The 20,128-nt window shown below is 37.9% G+C and overlaps 1 protein-coding gene across 1 annotated transcript in view; it reads right to left on the bottom strand.

Annotated features, from left to right (window-relative positions):
* Nucleotides 1–20,128, bottom strand: part of LOC127878475 (uncharacterized) — a 143,340-nt gene that overhangs the window by 50,388 nt on the left and 72,824 nt on the right. Inside the window, 9 exon segments of the mRNA XM_052425001.1 lie at nucleotides 17–2,702; nucleotides 2,784–3,009; nucleotides 3,012–8,608; nucleotides 8,874–9,097; nucleotides 12,357–12,606; nucleotides 13,715–13,756; nucleotides 17,602–17,690; nucleotides 18,018–18,102; nucleotides 18,790–18,894. Of these exon segments, the coding sequence (XP_052280961.1) occupies nucleotides 17–2,702; nucleotides 2,784–3,009; nucleotides 3,012–8,608; nucleotides 8,874–9,097; nucleotides 12,357–12,606; nucleotides 13,715–13,756; nucleotides 17,602–17,690; nucleotides 18,018–18,102; nucleotides 18,790–18,894 (9,304 nt within the window).

Consider the following 20,128-nt stretch of genomic DNA (forward strand, 5'->3'; position numbering starts at 1 on the left):
TCAAGATCTGAAGTACCTCAGTTTCTCCGGCACATCTCTGTGGTTCCCATAGAAAGCATGCACCAGCTGATGGACAGGTAGTCCATGCTCAGTGGCGGTTATCTGAACACTCTCCCTGGATGGAGGGCAGATTAGTGGGGTGATCACATGGAAAGCAGGCTGCTCAACAATCTCCATTGATTCTTTGTATCTATGATCACCACTTCCGCCATCTTGGCTTTCATTTGGTCCTTTGTCTCTTTTATGGGAATTTGAAAGAGAACTATTTGAGGTGTTATTTGATAGGTAAGAATCATCTTTTGAACTATCACCTAATCTGATTGATTCTGGATTGTTCCTTTCATGGCCTTTGCCAAATGAAACAAATGGAACAGGACCATTGATACCATTGTCCTCTCTTGGTACAAAATTATTGACACATTTTCGAATGGAATCACACATTTTCAAATTATGCACAATGCCATATTTTGATCTTTGTGAATTCTCTGATAATGGTCTCTGCAGTTGTGGTCTGGGTTTATTAAAAGACAATACTGAGTCCACAGACGACTCAAACAAATCTCCACCATATCCACTAACACTTGTATGGCCAATTTGATTGGAAAAATTGTTTATTCCGTTTGAAATATTTTCAAAAAAGCTCTGCTGAGATCTATGTTTGGTTTCAGCGTGCAGTCTCTGAAACATATTCATACTAGCATTCCTGGTCTTAAAATCTTTCAAATGCACGTTTTCAGCAAATCCATTTTCCAGGTTTCCGAAATAGAGACTAGAAGGAACATCATGTTGAGACAATGACCTTTGAAATAACACACTTCTGGGAATTTCAGTTCGACCCTGAAGACAGGAATTTACACTTCGCTGATTTGAATTTGGTAATGGAAAGGACACTGGTGGCGCAAGGGATGTCAATGATGAATTTTTAATTGAAGCCACAGCTCGCAATTTTTTGGAGAAGCTGCGATCACTTCTTTGTGGCGATGTCAAATGCTCTTGACCTGCATTCATAAATATGCCATTTTTATGGCAATGAGCTTCCAATTGTAAACTGTTTCTGTACTTAAAAGAATCACTTTCCCTTGATGTGTTTCTCTCAATACCTTCCGCTTCAACACTGAAAATGTCAAATATATTGTTCCTGTTTTCGTCTGCTTTTTTGTTTGCCATCTGTTCTTCAAATTCTTTTATTTGTCGAAGCTTCGTTTCACGATCAATCGCTTTTGAGTCTTGTGTAGAATACTCAGTACAATAAGAACTGAAAAGACTTTCAGAATTATTAATTGACTGCGTTGTACCGGCACCCAGCTTTAGGATTCTCTGCATGTGACCTTGACCATGTGACCTTTCACCATCTTCATCACTTATGTCACTGAAGTCCTTACAATGCACAACGTTCATCGATTCGGAAGAATTCTCAGAACACACAGACTGGTTAAGCTTTTCCTCAATCTGCTGAGACCTCTTCACAAAATTCTCTGCAATTTTGGACTCACCTTGAGGTGACACGGAAGTTCTCGGTGATCTACATGGAGTCAAAAATGGTGGCATTTGGTGTATCCTATTGTACCTGTCAGACGTCCTGTTCAGATTTTTAAATTGTTCATCACTATTGCTTATTTCACTGCATTCGCTTATGGACTTGTTACGGTTTGGAGTCAAATGAGGAGGTATATCATCATATTTGTCCTCGTGTTCTGTGGAGGATCCCACAGGTGGCCCAAGATCTGGAGGAGGTGAATCAACCCACCGGGAACAACCACTGGTATTGTCAATGGCCTTTTGACAGTCTTCTGTTGCAATTTTACCATCATTGGACACAAGAACAGAAATTGGTGTTTCTTTGGCATTTTCACGTTTTACATTCGAAGATTTCGCTTCCAATTTTTGTATTTCTTCTTTGTCATCAATGTCTGCTAAACTAATTGAATCATTTGCATTACTACAACTTGGCAATAAAGGGCCTGTATTACAAACAAGTTTTTCTTGACACAGGTTTTTAATATCCTGCAATGTCAGGGTAGTTGTTTTGGCTATAGCTACTTTATTATGCTTAGTACTTTCATCAGGTTTTAACTTGTTTCCAAAACTGTCAAAAGGATTATGCATTTGGCTCAATATATCCATCATAGTCAACTTTTGCTCATTACATTCAACACTGGTATTGCCCTTTTCAGTCACACCGTTACTGTTAGTTTCATCTATTTTTTCCATTTCTTCAGGTGACAATGCCCTTGGAGGTGACACACTGCAACTTTCACTTGAAAAAGGCGACAAATAGGCCAAAGATAACATTGTGTCTTCATACATCACTTTATGATCATCAGATTTGTCCCCATAGAGTTCATAGTCTGGAGCTTTTACAGTTATAGGAAATGGACTATTAGTATCAGATAAACTATCCCTGAGCTTAATTGGAGATTGATTAGAATTGGATTCATCACTCACAAGTTTGGTTAAACTCTCCATTGTAGCATGATGCAATACAGACAAAGTACACATCAATTTTGTAGGCTTGTTTCGTTTTGGTCGTTTCCTGCGCTTAGTTACAAAGGCACTGCCATCATGCTTGACATAGTTTGATTTTTTCTTTTTCTGCCCAGAAACATCATGATTCCTTTTTTGCAGACGTTTTGTCCGCTTGGCAGAAGACATCTGAGGAAAAACCAAATCTTCCTCCGTAGAGCTAGAAAGATCTTTCCCACCTGTCAAATAAAAAATATCCTTGTTAAAGTTAGTATTTTTATTACATGGAAGGAAAGAAGAATTATCATTACTTGTCTTACCTGCTCTTGTTAACTCCATGGCAACCTTTCTTGATTTGGCCACACCACAACTACCTTCCTCAGAAGAATCGTCATTTAGATCCATGATTTCTACACTGTTTTTGTTCCGAAATATCTTTGGTTCTGCAACGGTTGGTTCTGATCTCATTGGAACATGAGCTGGATCGATGTCCAATTTAGGCACATCTATTGTAATTGTTTGTACCACTTTGGGACCTACACTCACCTTTTTGTACCCAAAAACTCTTCAACTATATCACAGTCTTCTGTGTCAGAATCTGTTTCTATAATTGGCGATTTTTGGGGGTTAACATTTTGAGCAATAAATTTTTCAAACTCAGCTGAATAACCTGTAATAAACCGATCAGCACTTTTTCTATCTGTTCCAGCACCAATAACTTTTCCCTCTAACATATTGCAAGGTGTTTTCCGACAAGTTTCATCGAGTCCATCTTTACCATTTCCTTGCTCCAAGCCATCAAGACCGTCTATATCCAGTTTATTAACAACCACTCTCAGTTCCTTTCGCCCTTTGAATCTGTTAGTCACTATATAATCCACACCAGGAATGCCATCAGAGTCAGAATCACAGTTATAGTATTTCCTATTCCCGGACCTTTTGGACTTCTTGGAACTATGCTTTGATGACGATGAAGAAGTGGAATTTGTACTTGACAACCTTTTGGAACGTTTAGAGGCACTTTTATTCGAATCACTATTACTGCTTGTACTTGTTGCACGTTTTAATAGACGGGTATTCACATGCACTAACGCAAGGTCTTTTTCACTTGTAGGTACTGAATTACATCTTGAGGCCAATTTACTTGGGATACTATCAATGCTGCTTGAGCGAGATCTTGATTTACCTTTTACCTTACAAACATCAGAACCACCATCATTTTCATCATAACTTAAATCAATTTCTTTCTTCTTTAATAAAGCAGCCATTTCTAAAGTTTTCTTAAAGCTGTATGCCATGTTTACGCCATTCTTGGTGAACAGTCCTAGGTTATCTGCATCTGCTATTGCTTTGAAGTCTTTCATTTCAGTGTTACATTTCTCTGGCAACTCATTTTCTACCTTCAAACCAAATCTTTCCTCCCCAACAGGGACCTTCCCAAGAGATTCATTGTCTGTGTTTTCCATTTCAGTTTTCACTGATGACACATTGTGCTCCTCATTTTCATCAGAAATGTCACTTTTTTCGATCGTACCATTATTCAAACCTTTTTCAGAATTCTCAAACATTCCATCCGATTCACTAACATCAGCAAACTGATCATCTAATTCATCCTCAGTTGTTCCATTTAGTTCTTGAATCTCCTTAAAAATCTGGCTATTTCCAGACTGGTTCAAGTCCAGTTCGAGCTCGCCAAGTTTAGATTCAAGCACTTCCTTGTCAGATTCAACATTATGGGACCCAGTATAGTATGCCGGACTCCTACCCGCCACAGGACTACGACCTGCTATTGGTGTTCTCGATTTTATTGGTGTCAGTGTGCCATTTGATGCATCCGTGAGGTTAACATCTTTAAGTATTATATCTTCGTTATCCTCAAACTCTCGGGGCAAATCTTGATTGCACATTTTTACATTGTGTCCTCGACCGATGCTTCCTTTGCCGAAGTACTGGAAGCCTTGTCTGTACTTTTTCCGGTGAGGAACGTTTGCGATATTTCCATGGAACATCTGACGCTTTTTCTGGTTTCTGTGGATATTCAGCCTCGACTTTGCCTGTTTACATGTAGGGATATTTGCAATATCCACCTCTCGCAAGGCAGGAGGAAAAGGCACAATTTTCACACCAGCTTTCAGCTGCTCTTCAACAGTTTTGACCTGTGTCTCACTCATGTTGATCAACTTGACCACTTCCCTACCAATTTTCATCAAACTGTACTTACGAGCATCTTTTGGATGCATTCGCACCTTTTCTTGTGCGTTAATTTGTTGACAAGGATGCTTTCTAAACTTAATTCCTTTTAATACAGGACTGGGCAATGGGAAATTAAAGGTGTAGAATGGGGAAGACATTACTGGTTTTTGCCGGTATCTTATTAACTCTTCAACATTGGTTGAATTCACAGAGTTCTGCCTTTTCTGAAAAAATTTCTTCACTAAGTGTTCCTTGTCAAAACCTGTTAAATGCTTAGATGTCAGCCTACTTTCTGCTGGAAGTAAAGGTTCGCTCACTGTCGGAATCCTCTGAGCATGGTATGTGTTTATCATGGTTGGGTTAGGCACAATGTCTTCAGGACGAAGTCTGTCGAATGGCTGGTCTAAATGTTGCTCTACAGAAGCATCAAAGTTAACCATTGGTTCGCTTATGTCAATGGCCTGGGACAGATTTAATTCTGTGTTTACCAGTTCCAGTTCACCACTTCGATTGCCATATGGTGTATTTGTAGTGAGCTCTGGTTGTTGATGATGATGATGATGTTGCTGCTGCTGATGACAATTAAACAAATGCTGCTGAAGGTTGGAACCGGTCTGATGAAATGAATCCTGATTGTGTGTAAGCATGAAATTGCTGTCACTTGCACTGGAAACAGGAATGCCAGAGAATTTGTCCTCATATGTTAAATTGTGATCACTTTGACCTGAGCATTTGGAGGGATTAGGAAAGTTCAAGTCTGTCCGGGAATAACTTACTACATTATCCTGGAAGTTGTTAAATTGAGTTTGCATATTACGCGAGTCTAAAGAGATTGACAACTGATTCTGAGGAATATCACTTCCTTGATACCTTTCAAGTTCTGCAAGGAAGTCGCCTGGATCTTCGTCTGTTGAAAGCATCTGTTGAAATGATTGCTGACAATCTTGAAATGGTCCTTGATTATTAAACGAGAAATTCCCTAAACCGGAAGCACTCACCCTTGTATAGCCTAGAGACAAACCATGCCCTTGTTGATGATTCTGCTGAACTGACTGAGGAGGACTGAACTGTACTGCTGCTAGTGGCGGTTCAGAGAAATTTTCCATACCTTTTCGTGGCCGACCCCTCTTTTTCTTTGGAAATGGTGAATGTTGACTAACACTGACTGACTTTATTGGTGACCCACCCGGAATGCTTGCAGGTCGTTCTAACCTGGGTCGACCTCTCTTCCCTGGTGTTCCACCCCTTCCCCGCCCTGAACTCCCACGACTTTTTGCCCCCATGTCCTCTTTGACCTTTGAACTTACAAGACCCTGCTGTAATGCCCAGTTAGTGATGGAATTTCCACTTTGTGGAGTCGAGAATCGTGGAGTGGGTATCTGGTTTAAAACAGGACTTTTAGTAGTTGAGTGTAGTTGGTCTTGTGAATGTTGCTCCTGTTGGCTGGAACTTTGTTTCGACTGCCTCACCAAAGACTGATTTGAAAAGATATGAAATGGGCTTTGTTCATGACCCGATACTAATGACTTTTCAAGAGTTCCCACTGACCTCTGAGATTCATTGGGATCGCCATGCAAAACTGCACCTTGATTTACTGGTGACATGCCCTTTAATTCTGCCTTCATTTCTTTATGGCTCTCCATGAGACTGCGTTGAAGAGAGCCAAGAGAAACAGGCTTTCTGAGATTTTCTGTAGAAACAGCTTTACTAAAATGCACACCATATTCCGAACCTTTGGTCACACTGCCTACAAAGTGCCGCAGGTTGTCTAAGGAAGCAACATCTATTTGCTCCACATTCAAACTTTGACTTCGTTGTAAAGTATTATTTCTGGGCACTGTGTTTTGTTGTGACAATGGTTCCAATGGCGTATCTCTGTCAAATAAAGACTTCAGGCTGTCTTCAAGTTCCACAGGTTCACTGCCACTAGACCTACTGTGGTCCTTTGAATATCCTGAACTGTTCACGGAAAGAGATCCTGTACCAATATCAGCAAATAGATCTTGTTGACTATCATTTAGAGTATTATTTGAACCATGGTCAGAAAACCCACCAAGAGATTTCTTTTTGCTATTAGCTGAAAGAAGGTTATACAATTGTGACTCTTCAAGACATTTGCTGGGGTGTCTGTTAACAACACTTGAATGACTAGAAATATTGCCAATAAGACCTTGGCCATGTTGCAAGACTTTGGTCCTTTGTAAATCTTCAGAACTTGCTGGCAAAACACTAGTGACAGAACAATGACTCAGACTTTGCCGTAATGCTGGAGATTCGTATTTTGTGGCACAATCAGTGTGAGGATCACATAGTAGTCTTTCTAAAGGACTTAACTGAGCAGTGTTTGTGTTCTGAACAGGGGTCACTGACAATGAAGAAGTGGTTATAGCGCTAGGAGCGTATGAAGACACTGGGGTGACTGGAGGACTAATTGCTTCATACTGGCTTTGACTAAGCCTTTGAGTCTCATGCTTAGCCAGTTTACTTGAAGTTTCGGCAAAAGATTTAGCATAATGGCACTGCTGTGGTTGAGAGGTATATGATGGTGGTGAAACATGTCTTAACGTATTCACATTATGAATGGCAAAACTACTGGAGAAAGCAGCGGATCTGTTGACTGGACTATGCCTCGCAGGCGTCTGAAAACATTTTTGTGGCTCTCTTTGCATGAAATAACTGTCCTCAGATGGATTTTCATTAGCAGTAAGATTTGCAGAATGAGCGATTGGCACTGGTTGAGAGCTGTCGACATTACTTCTTTCTGGCTTTCGACGCTTGTTGGCAAGACTAGTTAACCCCGGATGGCCTGGCGAAACCAAGGGGGTGCTATAAGTGGCAGTGCCTCTCGTAAGTGGAGACAATTCTTGTGTTTTGGGAGAATGCTGCAGAAAATACCCAGACATGTTCCCAAGCTGCTTCATGTCGCCTGGACTGAGGCTAGACTGCTGATTCTTGGCCTGGCCAGGACTTCCACCAGGTGCTGAATATGACTGTGGACTGAGACTCTGAGCGGAGTTAATGCCGGTGTTGTGAGTCATGGTCAATGAGTGCGTAGAGGTCATGGTCATTGAGTTCTCAAATTGCAGACCCGCTTCAGAGTGAGTATTAATGCTTACGGACTGAACACCTTGGGTAAAATCTGGTCTACGAATCACAAAATTTTCACTTGAGGCTGAATTAGAGACGAATTGGTTGGCCTTTTTCCTGCTTATTGTCTCCTGTAGTTTTTTATTAACCTTTCTATGCCCTATCATCTCTGGAAACTGCGCTGGCTCAATATGACTAGGTTCGTATGGCCTCTGCAAGGGTGTCACATTAAATGTCTGTGAGTTCTGGCCATAAGAAGGAGGCCTCTGGTACATTTGGCTATGACTGGGATGAAAAGAACCAGGTGATCTTTGGCATTCACCTTGGAAAACTGCACTCTGACCACCACTGTGCATCATGGGATTAGTGTTCAAGAATCCGGCTTCCGGCGCATTGTACATGACACTTGTTGCCATTGGATACTGCCCAGGCAGCGTACGTGCCGTGTTTTCACCATACATGTACTGACTGTTCATAGTGGGGTACATTTGATTTCCCATCGAATACATATGCCCTTGACCTTGGATATTCAAAGCTGCACGTGACGGTGAGAACTGCTGGTTCCCTAAATGTCTATGCTCGTACACGTTACCAGCATTCCAATGCTGGTTTCCAGCTGAGTTATTCCAGCTAGATTGGCTCCCGGCCATAGCAGGATTGTTGTTACGGATGACTGGTCTATGCATCATCATGGCACTGTTGCCTGGAGATGGATAATCCCCAAATGGATTTACAGCCACTACACTCTCCTGACTGATAGCCTGCACAATGTGCGGACCTTGCACCCCAGCCCCAGGACCTCTAGGGGACAGCGACAGGGCAGGTCCTTTCATGCCCAGACGCTTCATACCCGATGACTTCTCACCTGAAATGTACAATGAATTTGTTGAGTTATTTACTGCAATAAGAAACACATTATAAACAACCAAAAGAAAATTTAGCCTAAGAAAGCGACAGTTATAATACTGTAAATTTGCACATGATTCAACAGTTTACTGCTTAGGACTTTGCAATATAGTCCTTGAGATGACAAGTTTTTCAGAGGATTTTTTTGTTCACGAGAATTCTCTAAAGACAAGAAGGCATATTAACAACCTTTGCTACCCAACAAAACCATGCAAGCCTAGTACCATTTTCATCAGTTGCCCCGTCGTACTGAGGAATGATATCGCTCATGTCACTGTCACTGTCAGAACCGTTGTCATTCGCATCAGCCCCGTCTTTTTGGTGAGCTCCAGCCAGATGATCAGCCACTAGCTCAGGGCTATCTGCAGTATGAGATGGTCCCGCCACTTGGGAGTCTACCCATGTGTCATCAAGCCCCACCATGTCACAGGCCTCCGTCAGCATTACCCTATACAAATCCATATAAACCTTGATTTCATGAAGAACGAAATGTACACCAATTTTTCCTTTGTATAACATTTTAGTTTTATCAAACTGATGAAACAAAGATATAGTTTTTGTATTACACTAATGAAAAATGAAACATAAGATATAGAAAATTGTCATGTTTGTTTACAATACGAGGCAAAAGGTATCATATCTACGCCGTGATTTCTTACTTAATTGTGACCGATATTTTTTGTATATGAGCTGGAGTCCTCTTGTTTTATTGATCTTTTTCCCTCATTCAGCTTGGTGTGATGATAGGACAGCAAAATATCACACAACAGTACAATTCAATGTCAATGGTAAAAATGAAACATTTCTAAGCATTTTTCCAGAGCATATCTCAGTCATGCATGGTCAAACTTCAATTTGATTCCTCCTTGTTATGATTATATTTTCACAGCTGAGTCATGCATACTTTTAACATACAGAGTTCACACATGTTTTTTTGCACAGAAGCAGTAAGTTAAATAGCTTTCTATGTTTTAATCAAGAGGACTATATACATGATAGATATTTAACTTTCATAGTTTTTTTCTGATTAGAATTCATCTAGTATCTCAATAAAAATGAACTTTAAAGTATTAATCGGTATTAGGGCTGTCACGATACGCCGTGAGCGTACCGCGGTATATCGTGGTACGGCAACACTGTATCGCGGTACATACCGCGATATTTTACAGAATATGTATCTGTGAAGAAAACAGTAGAATAACATGTTTTACAAACTTTATTTAACTCAATAATCAGAAAACACTGGTATCATAGTATGACTAGAAACTGTAATAAACTTGATAGAAGTAGTCATTGTTATTGTTATTGTTATTCGCGTCTTTTTCTAAAATGTCCGCCATGTTGTTTACAATAGCTGTGACAACGATCTGTGTAAATCGAACGCTTCAAGGGCATGTTTAAAATGCGGAGTCAGCGGGCCCAGTATTGAAAATCCGTAGCGTTCTGACTCTTCCTCGACTTATTCAGAATCTTAAGATAACATGATTCGGAAGTGCCATGCTTTGAACGATCGATATACTAAGGAAGGAAAATAAGAAATAGAATAAACATCTTTTGGATAATTATGAACTTATTTGCAAAGGAAATCGGTATTCCAAAATAGGTACGGACCCATACATCGCCGTATTTTAAACGTGAAAGTTAAACATCTACAAGTGGAAGCGCTTGCTTGACCTGGATATTAACGGATTATTTATTTAGCCCTTTTGAATCGCTTCTACAGTTTTCAAAACGATATCTATATCAAAATAATTATGTTATGTATTTATATCTGTGCTAATATAATAATATTAAAAAAACCGGTGCGGCAACGCCCTACCGCTGTGCGATTTTTTTCACGACAAGCACCGCAATATACCTATATACCGGTGAATCGTGACAGCCCTAATCGGTATCCTATCTTTCATAGGTCATAGTTATAAGCATTTTTATATCAGGTTTTTGTTTAAAGAAAAAAATTAACCTGAGAAACCTATGTTGAAAACACAAACACTAATTTTTAAGGAAGGAAAAATTAAATTTTCTACTAAGACCATTAACATCAGTTTCTTGGGCTCTAATAAAACTAACGAAGGAAAGTTACACTTAATTTCCTTCTAAGATTTAAAACCAGACCATTGCAACCGACAGATATTTTGATATACAGTCAAGTTACCATAACCGGATCACTACCCATAGTGGATCACTTTGATGTTCAAGACTGCATATCGCAATAAATAGTTGACATTTTTAGATGATATTTTGCACACAGCATCTTTAAGGCATGTTCTTTAAAACGCATTGATTGAGTCGTAATTGGAGCTACTCTTTGTCAAATATTTTGGTATGTTTTGCTGACATGTATACACGACTTTGTTGACTTCCGTCTCGTTTCCAAATGGAGGTTGAACATTTTTAGCGGCCACATGCTATAACTCTGTTGGAAAGTAAGAAGTTTACGCATTAATTTAAAGGCCATTTAGTAGTCTTTCTGCCTGCAAAAGTCCATTTCAGTTTTAATTCTTGTTTAAAATTTTGCAACACCTTAAATAAAATGAAGAATTAAGGCAATAACGGATCAAGCGTGATAATATGCGTATTGATAATATATTATATTAAAATATATGCAAATCCTGTTGATTCTTTCAATAAATGATCTCAATCTGAATGTTTTATTTATGCTCCATGTTCAATATCAATGATTAGATATGATTCAAACAATTTACATGGTTTATAAGATGCCCATATCTTTTCGATATTTTTAAGGATTTTCAACAGATAATTCACACAAGAACACCATGTGTAAAGTGTGGATACAAGATCACATATAGAAAACAATAACAAAAAAATGAATATAATTTATAACTGGCAATGTAACTTGGTCATTTTAAACAACACATTTCATGTTTGGACAGTTCAAATAGCGTGTTAGATGCACCCCTGAGTGGTTTCAGTCACATGATCCGTTATGGCTACAACTGATCCGTTAATGCATGAATTTTGCGGTGGAAAAAAGGTATCACAAATACATTTTGCCTGCGTTTAAAAATAAGACTATGTGCTGAATCAGTAAGCAAAGGTAATATTTAATCAAACTCGTGTAATAGAAATCTCAAAACATTTATTGCTTTTCACCAGAACAACTTAATTATGCTACTGATCAAGTACTGGTAACTTCACTGTATATATTTATATATTTTAATATATTTTGCAATTAAAAGGAAGCTTAATGTAACAAAAGATATTGCTATATACTATGTTTTCATCAATACAGATACATGTAATACAGCACACTTGTGGTGAAGTGTATTTATATTTATGGCACACAAATAGCTGTAATATGTATATTTTTCACAATTTTAAATTTAGTTTTGCGAATGTGTCACATGCTTACATAAGTATGATACATAATTACAACTATAGATATCATACACAAGTTTATCTCACAAGCTATTTATAAGAATGACTTTCTGGACCATATAAATAGAAAATAATTGTAATTAAGTATTTTCTTCTTATTTTTTTAAAGATATTTATATTTTTATTAAGAATTGGGGAAAAGGGGGATAAATACTATACTTTGCTCAGCAAATTATCAGATATTCAGACTCAGACTAGTGAAAATGGTCAGATAAGTGTCAGCGTCTGAAAACGGTCAGATAAGTGTCAGCGTCTGAAAACGGTCAGATAAGTGTCATGCGTCTGGTTGCTGATTGCCCTCAACCTACCTTTCCTCCTGACTGTCCCAGATTGGTTGTGACATCTCCTGAATCTCCTCATCATCATCCTCCTGCACCTTCCCTCTACCCTTGTTTTCCATATCCTGACTGCAGGGCTGCGACACCTGCGACAAGAGGCTGTCCTGGTCGGCCAGGGCCTCAAGGTCAGCTGCTGCCTGGGCATGCTGGGAGCAGGGCGGTGTGTTGTCGTCTGCCAGAGAGGCCAGGATGTCCACTAGGGAACGGTCTTGGCTGGACGCTGTAACAAAAGGACGAGTTTATCATGTTATTTAAAACAACTAATGGCTTAATCAAATAACGCAACTATTATATTTAAATTACCAGCATTTCATATACTCCAATTTAAAAATACCTGTAGCCAAAAATAGCTAGCTTTTGGCTACCCATGTTTCTATTTGAAATGGCAGAATGGCTTCTAAAAGGCAAACTTGAATACATTTTATAAACATACACAACCAACCAACCCTGCCCATGAGTGGTCTAATGGTAACACACTGGGGCAGGAACCCATGGAGGGCATGTTTGATACCCTGCTTAATCCACGAAGTTCTTTGCATGAGAGGTTAAACCAACGTGCAGTGCACTTATATTTTTGCACTGGCAACTACAAGACAAATGGTCGTCTCTGGAAGTTGACGTGTCATGCATCTCTCACTATCCCACATAACTAAACAAGAGCACAGCATAACCGGTGACATTTTTGAAAAAAATGAAAGCTTTTTTTTTTTAAGAGGTCAAAGTGACCTTGACCTTTGACCTAGTGACCAAAAATGGGTGTGGCGTGTAGAACTCCTCAAGGTGCATCTACATATAAGTTTCAAAGTTGTAGGTGGAAGCACTTTGATTTTAGAGCAAAATTTGCAAATTTTAGCATGATGCCGGCGGACGGCGGATGACATGACGAGCTGGCTATGACAATACTTCGGGCTTTCATCCGAAAACAGCCGAGCTAAAAATAACCTTCTGCGGGTAAAGGCCATATGGAAGCAATCCTGCTATACAGATGAATCTCACTATGGGAACATAAAGTTTAATGACTGTGCGTAAAGTGTCATCACAGATTGGCCTGTGCAGTCTGCATCAGCTAATCTAAGAGGACACTATCCACATTTTTATGGTATTTTCTGTTTAAAGGGAGTCTCTTTATTTAGTGAAAATCCAATAAAGGCAGAAAGTGTTGGACTGCACAGACTAATCTGGGACACAACTTTAAGCATGCATAACGACCTGTTTTCCCAGATTTTACCTCTAAGCAGGTCAGGCCTGACATCACAGAAACTCTGACTGGCCGACACAATGCGCTGGATGGACGCCTCATTGACCACAGGTTCAATGTCCTCAGTCAATTTCGTCCAGCACCACTGTGTGCTGACTGCACATGGACCCGTCTGAAATACCAGGGACGTATGATACAAACTTACAGTTTTTCCTTTTTAAGAAAAAAATAGCATTCTCAGTCACATTACATCCTATTTAAAATAGATCAGACAGCTAAGTTGACTGTTTATTAGTCTGTATTTTTTATCCTGTTCAGGCAGCTAATTAACTTTCTTACACTTTCCAGAGTTAACTGGTGGACACACTTAAGCCGGTAACTGAAAATGTACCTACTTGAATCAGAGGTAAGGGGAAAATGGTCACAGAAATTAAACTTACATGTATGGAGTATAAGGTATAACATCAAGATTCCATATATTTTGTCAATAAAACAAAATCTAAGTTTGATTTTTTTTACTTCTAAATATTTATCAATTTGAACTTTGGTAATGACATACTGTAAAACCATTTATTTTCGCCAGCACGAAATTTTGTCATTTTTATAAAACTGACGTTTTCCTCAGCACTTAAATTCGCCAATTCCTAACTTAGAAAAAAAAAATGCTTCAGTCAATATCCGATTTGTTTGTCCGAAATATATCGCGGTTGCGATAAATCGTAGTAGGGAAAGAGAGAGGACACTTGAGAGTCACTGGCAGGAGGTGGGGCCTGTTTGTCACATGTCAATATACTAGTCTATTGTTATCAGGTGATCAGTAATTGGCCCCCATTAGTGTATCATTATTAAGATTAGCGGATTAGTGGGACCGAATAACCGTTAACGAGTGTTTGAAACAGTGAAGCCAATTGCCAATTGGTCTTATTCATTTATTATCATCACCAAACTAATAACAATCTTACCTTTATCGGCGCAAATTAGAGAAGATGCGAATATTATTGGTTAAAATTAGTGTAAGCAAACTATTTGGTCAATTTTCAATAAAGTTTCAAGAGTTTTGCATCGTAAATATTTGATCACTTTAAGTACAATAATTTTCTGAAGTGTAAAATTAATAGTGCATTATGGGACAGCGGTTTCATAGGGCACAATTCTGATTGTTACAACCAATGGACAAATGAGTTTAAATTAGATTGAATGCAATAGGATACAAAGCAATGTTTTATTGCGTCATACTCAGTCATTCGAAAAACGTGCTTTCCGGGGATTTTCTAAAAATCGCGAAAAAATATAAGTGAATTTTTGTAAACAAATACCCTACATTTGGATGGAATTAATCTTCATGATTGCTAATTTCTCTTTACCTGTTACGTTTTCAATTGCTACAAGTAACACTGATTTGAAACATGTATCGTAAAACTTGTCAAAGCTGTCAATATTTAAAATATTGATAGCCCATAAACGAAGCACAGGCTATTTTTACATCTGTATTGTAAGTTAAATGCAAACAACCAAACACAAATCAATATGTTCTGCATAAATTTGTAATCAATGCGGAGAATGTATACAAGTCAGGTGTTGATCACACATCATCTTTTAATTTCGTTTATTGTCTTTGCTCCGGATCCGCTGCGTGGAGGCTGTATAATTTGCAACAACACTGAAAAACACAATGCACACAGTGGGTAATAAAGTTGTTAACAATTAGCGCTTATCTTACTATTCTACCTAAACGAAGTAAACGCAGTCGATACAGCTGTACTGCACTCGCGTTTTAGAGCAATGTCACGTGTCAGTTAAGTACACTGTGTAATCTACACCCTTTTGTTTCAAAACCGGATTAATCTTGATTACGAAACAGACGGAGTATGTATGCGTGGATTACATTGGATTTTAGGGCCTCATGCCTTTGGTAATTCAGTCTTTATAATTTGTTCAAATATGGGACATAATTTTTCGTTAAGATCTTGAATTTGTCAATCGGTCGACTGACGGAATACACAAAAATTAATGCCTGACGATTAATAATGGTTTCACAGTTATGTTAATTTAAAAGTTAAACGTTTGTGTTTATTCAAAATATGACCAGGTGTTAGCTCATTAAATGGCTCACAATTCTGAAATATTTTTTGGCGAAAATTTTACCAATTAGATTAACATACAAAACAGAAGTATGCATATTACAGACATATTTATTCTTTGAGTAAAACTAACTTCTGATTCATGCATGAGCAGTGAAGAATTTGTGTTGACCAACCAATGAAAAACATATGTCTGCAAAACTAACTTTTAAGACTGAATTGAAAATGGGGCTATGGATTTAAAACATTTCATAGCAAGATGTAATGCTATACAGCTGAAAAGAGATATAAGAATTTAACCATGAAATCAACATGAAAAGATGACAACAATCCTCATTTATGTATTAAAATTAGTGGATTCACTTGCTAACAAAGTAGTAATGTTCACATTTTTATTCCATTCTTCTCTTTTATTTTACAAGAGTAAATCACAATTACAATACATGATATAACATCTACCCTGACCGGTCTAAGTTTGAGCATTTTACCCTGCTTTTTCAGTTACAGAACACAAACCTCTTCAGTCATTTCATACAATACTTGCACTATTATTTCTTTTTTCCCATTTATAAGAAGTCACAGTGTTTTATAATTTAAAAACAGTAAGATGTTACAATTACTTTGAGAGATAAGGGAGGTCAAAATGGACCGAAAATGTAAGGGAATTAATTTTAAAAACTGTTTCTGTAAGCATTTACCTTTGCAATGCATACATCCATTATTAATTGATTAATTTTTTACCAGTCTTTTTTGGATTTCATATATCACAAAATGGGCGACTGATAAATACTTTTCTATTTCCAAAACTGAGATTTCATTGGATTTGCAATACTGTGATGGATTTATTTTGCAAACTGCACATAAAAAGAACATAATTGATTTTTCATGAAATGCATATATATTTTAGCAAATTAAACAAGGGCTGTTTGTAAAACATGCATGCCCCCCATATGGGCTGTCAGTTGTAGTGGCAGCCATCATGTGAATATTTTATTTGTCACTGTGACCTTGACCTTTGACCTAGTGACCTGAAAATCAATAGGGTTCATCTGCCAGTCATGATCAATGTACCTATTAAGTTTCATGATCCTAGGCGTAAGCGTTCTTGAGTTATCATAAGGAAACCATTTTACTGTTTCGAGTCACTGTGACCTTGACCTTTGACCTAGTGACCTGAAAATTAATAGGGGTCATCTGCCAGTCATGATCCTAGGCGTAAGCATTCTTGAGTTATCATCCAGAAACCATTTTACTATATCGAGTCACTGTGACCTTGACCTTTGACCTAGTGACCTGAAAATCAATAGGGGTCATCTGCCAGTCATGGTCAATGTTCCCATGAAGTTTCATGATCCTAGGCGTAAGCATTCTTGAGTTATCATCCGGAAACCATTTTACTATTTCGAGTCACTGTGACCTTGACCTTTGACCTAGTGACCTGAAAATCAATAGGGGTCATCTGTCTTGATCAATGTACCTATGAAGTTTCATGATCCTAGGCCTAAGCATTCTTGAGTTATCATCTGGAAACCATTTTACTATTTCGAGTCACTGTGATCTTGACCTTTGACCTAGTGACCTGAAAATCAATAGGGGTCTGCCAGTCATGATCAATGTTCCCATGAAGTTTCATGATCCTAGGCCTAAGCGTTCTTGAGTTATCAACCGAAACCCATCTGGTGGACGGACGGACCGACATGTGCAAAACAATATTCCCCCTCTTCTTTGAAGGGGCATACAAAAGTAAACAAACCTTACGGTGACATTGAACTTTAATTGTTATGTTTTATGAGTTACAATGAAAAGAAGGAGAGGGAGTTAAATATTATCTAATACACTAAACAATAAGGAGCATACATACATAAAAGCAATACATATTGAATAGTAGCTACATGTAAGAAGATTATTTGGTCACAATATCAGCTGACTGACTGACCTTGAGATGTGTGAAGGTCAAGGTCCCACGCTTGGCTAAGATTGAGACCTTCCTGAGAGCTACTGGCACTGTCAACAGTTTGACTGTCCCTGAAAATATACCATAGAATTTAGAATAAAGTTGATTACTTAAATGTTTGACAGTCCACGAAAAAGTAGAGCATCTTATAGATAGATTTTAAAAAAATCTATTCATATGTCTCCTCACAAATAAGATTATCTATAAATCATTTGTCCAATTAATATTTTGAATTGTAGTTTTTAACTCTAACAACTCATTTCAACTCATTGGTACTGGACCAATTTAAAACTGTTTTCTGCAAAATTTGGTAGCAGCATGTTTTCTGAAATTCATTTGGACTCTAATTTTTATAATTTTCATATCTGACATTAGTTCATTTTTAAACAACAACTTACATATATGGCTGAAGCTCTAACAGTATCTCTTGAAGCCTCTGTCTTAATTCAATTTCACTGTCCGATATATGCACATCACCATGTTCTGAAAACACAATAAGAAAACTGTTAGTAACATAACATTTTTGTCAAGTTGTACAGATCAGAACAAGCTCATGACAGAAAAACCACGGAAACCCCTTTACTTAATAAAATTCATTTGTCTCTGAAAATTTCATGTTGTGGTTTTCTTAAATTCAAATGATAAAAACATGTAAATATTGCTGAAATATATAATATGTCATCCTTTTGTAAGCAGAAAACTGTGCATTTCTAACAGAAAAATGACCAGAAATATTCCCTGATATAAAATTTAAAATCAAGATTTCCCCAAGAACTAAGTGAACACAAGATCTGGACTTTAATTCACCAACATTTTACGTCTAAATTATAGTCAAAGACTTTAAAAAAACAATGCAAATATCATTTTATTCATAATTTGTATCATAAAACAATCACAATTAATATAAAGAGAACTACCGGTACACAAAGATCACTTTTAATTCATTTTCATATCCCCCCTCACCCCCATTTTTTGTTCAAATTTACACGAATCTCAGCAATGACCCCTGGGAAAACCCGATCCACGGAAATCTGCCGAAAAATCACACCCTTGAGCCTCCCAATTAGCTTCAGGCGTTAAATGCAATCAACTTTACATAAATGGCTAAACATTTATTATTCTCTTTATTTTCACCCATCTTGCCTCCAATCGTCTCTTAGAAAGCCAAACCTTGTGAGGCCGGTGGTGCAATATTTATGGACTCCCCGCGGTCCCTACGTCTCTGTCTCTCATCCTCCCAGAGTGCAGCAAGACCGGGGTTGGTACCAATTTTGTCTGTAAGCGGGTCAGACATCAGTAAGAAAATTTGTAACAGCACTTAATAATCCAGTCAGTTTTTATTAAATTATTTAGGGCAGTAAAATTTCACAGGGGTGTGATTGAGGTTAAGTCTGAGGGGAGGAAAATTCTGTAGACTGATTTTTACTACGGTAATTGCGCGGATAACGAAATGACAAACCTTAAAACAGACATTAAATAAACACCATCTTAAATTTAAGATTTATTTATGAAATCAAAACCTTTATAAAATAACATTTAACATATGCAAAGTCACTTGTATTAATTGTGATCAAATCAATGTGTGTTCCGATCACTGTGAACGATGACGGCAATCTTTCATTTGAGCTCAATGTCTTTAAATTAAAAATAAGGTCAGCAATTTTACAGTGTTCAACTTACGACAATTTACCACGGGATCCGTAGTTAAACAATTTTTTCACATGGAATATGACTTAAGTTGAGCTTTACCAAGACAATCGATCTTCCGTACCCATTCAGAAAGTGGAATCGCTGAACTATATCCACTCTTGTTACTTCCCTTTACCATTTAAATTTGTTTTCAATAATTGTTCAATCTCCGAGATTTTGTGAGATTCATTCGTTCGTTCAATAATATTCATTATCACTTCAAAAATGCGCCATTTGTAACAAGTCAGCAAAGAAATAGGAAAAACGTTTTAAAAGACCTATTTTAATTGGCAGATTGGGAAACGACAGCCAATGACATCGCTTGTTTCAAAATGCAGACATTTGCAGTGCAATATGAGGAGTTTTCGCCGGCCGCAGGATTTTTCGCGCCGCTTTTGAAATATGCACGCAGAATCGGTCGAACCATTTTTTTCGAATTTACGCAATTCACGGAAATTACCCAGGACAACCCGTTCCATGGAAAAATCACACCCTTGTTTCAGTAACTTTCCAAATGAGACAGTTGCTTAGCAATATTGCTGCAGTACTTACAATCAGTCCGTAATACCTTAAACAGGGTAATTTTGGGCACACACACAGGTTCACACACAGAATTAAATCCGTTTTAGATAGAAAATATTTATTAATGGTTGCTATAGAGAAGGATACACTTTTCAGTGTTTGGACCAAGTACATGTACCCATAATTACCCTTTTTGCAAATAAAACACACATTCATGAAATTCAGCATATTCAATGCACAATAATTTTTCTATTTATTTTGGTAAAGTTTAACTTCCAAAGTGTTAAAGAATGGGCAG

Source organism: Dreissena polymorpha, chromosome 4 (assembly GCF_020536995.1).
Source record: "Dreissena polymorpha isolate Duluth1 chromosome 4, UMN_Dpol_1.0, whole genome shotgun sequence".
NCBI lineage: Eukaryota > Metazoa > Mollusca > Bivalvia > Myida > Dreissenidae > Dreissena > Dreissena polymorpha.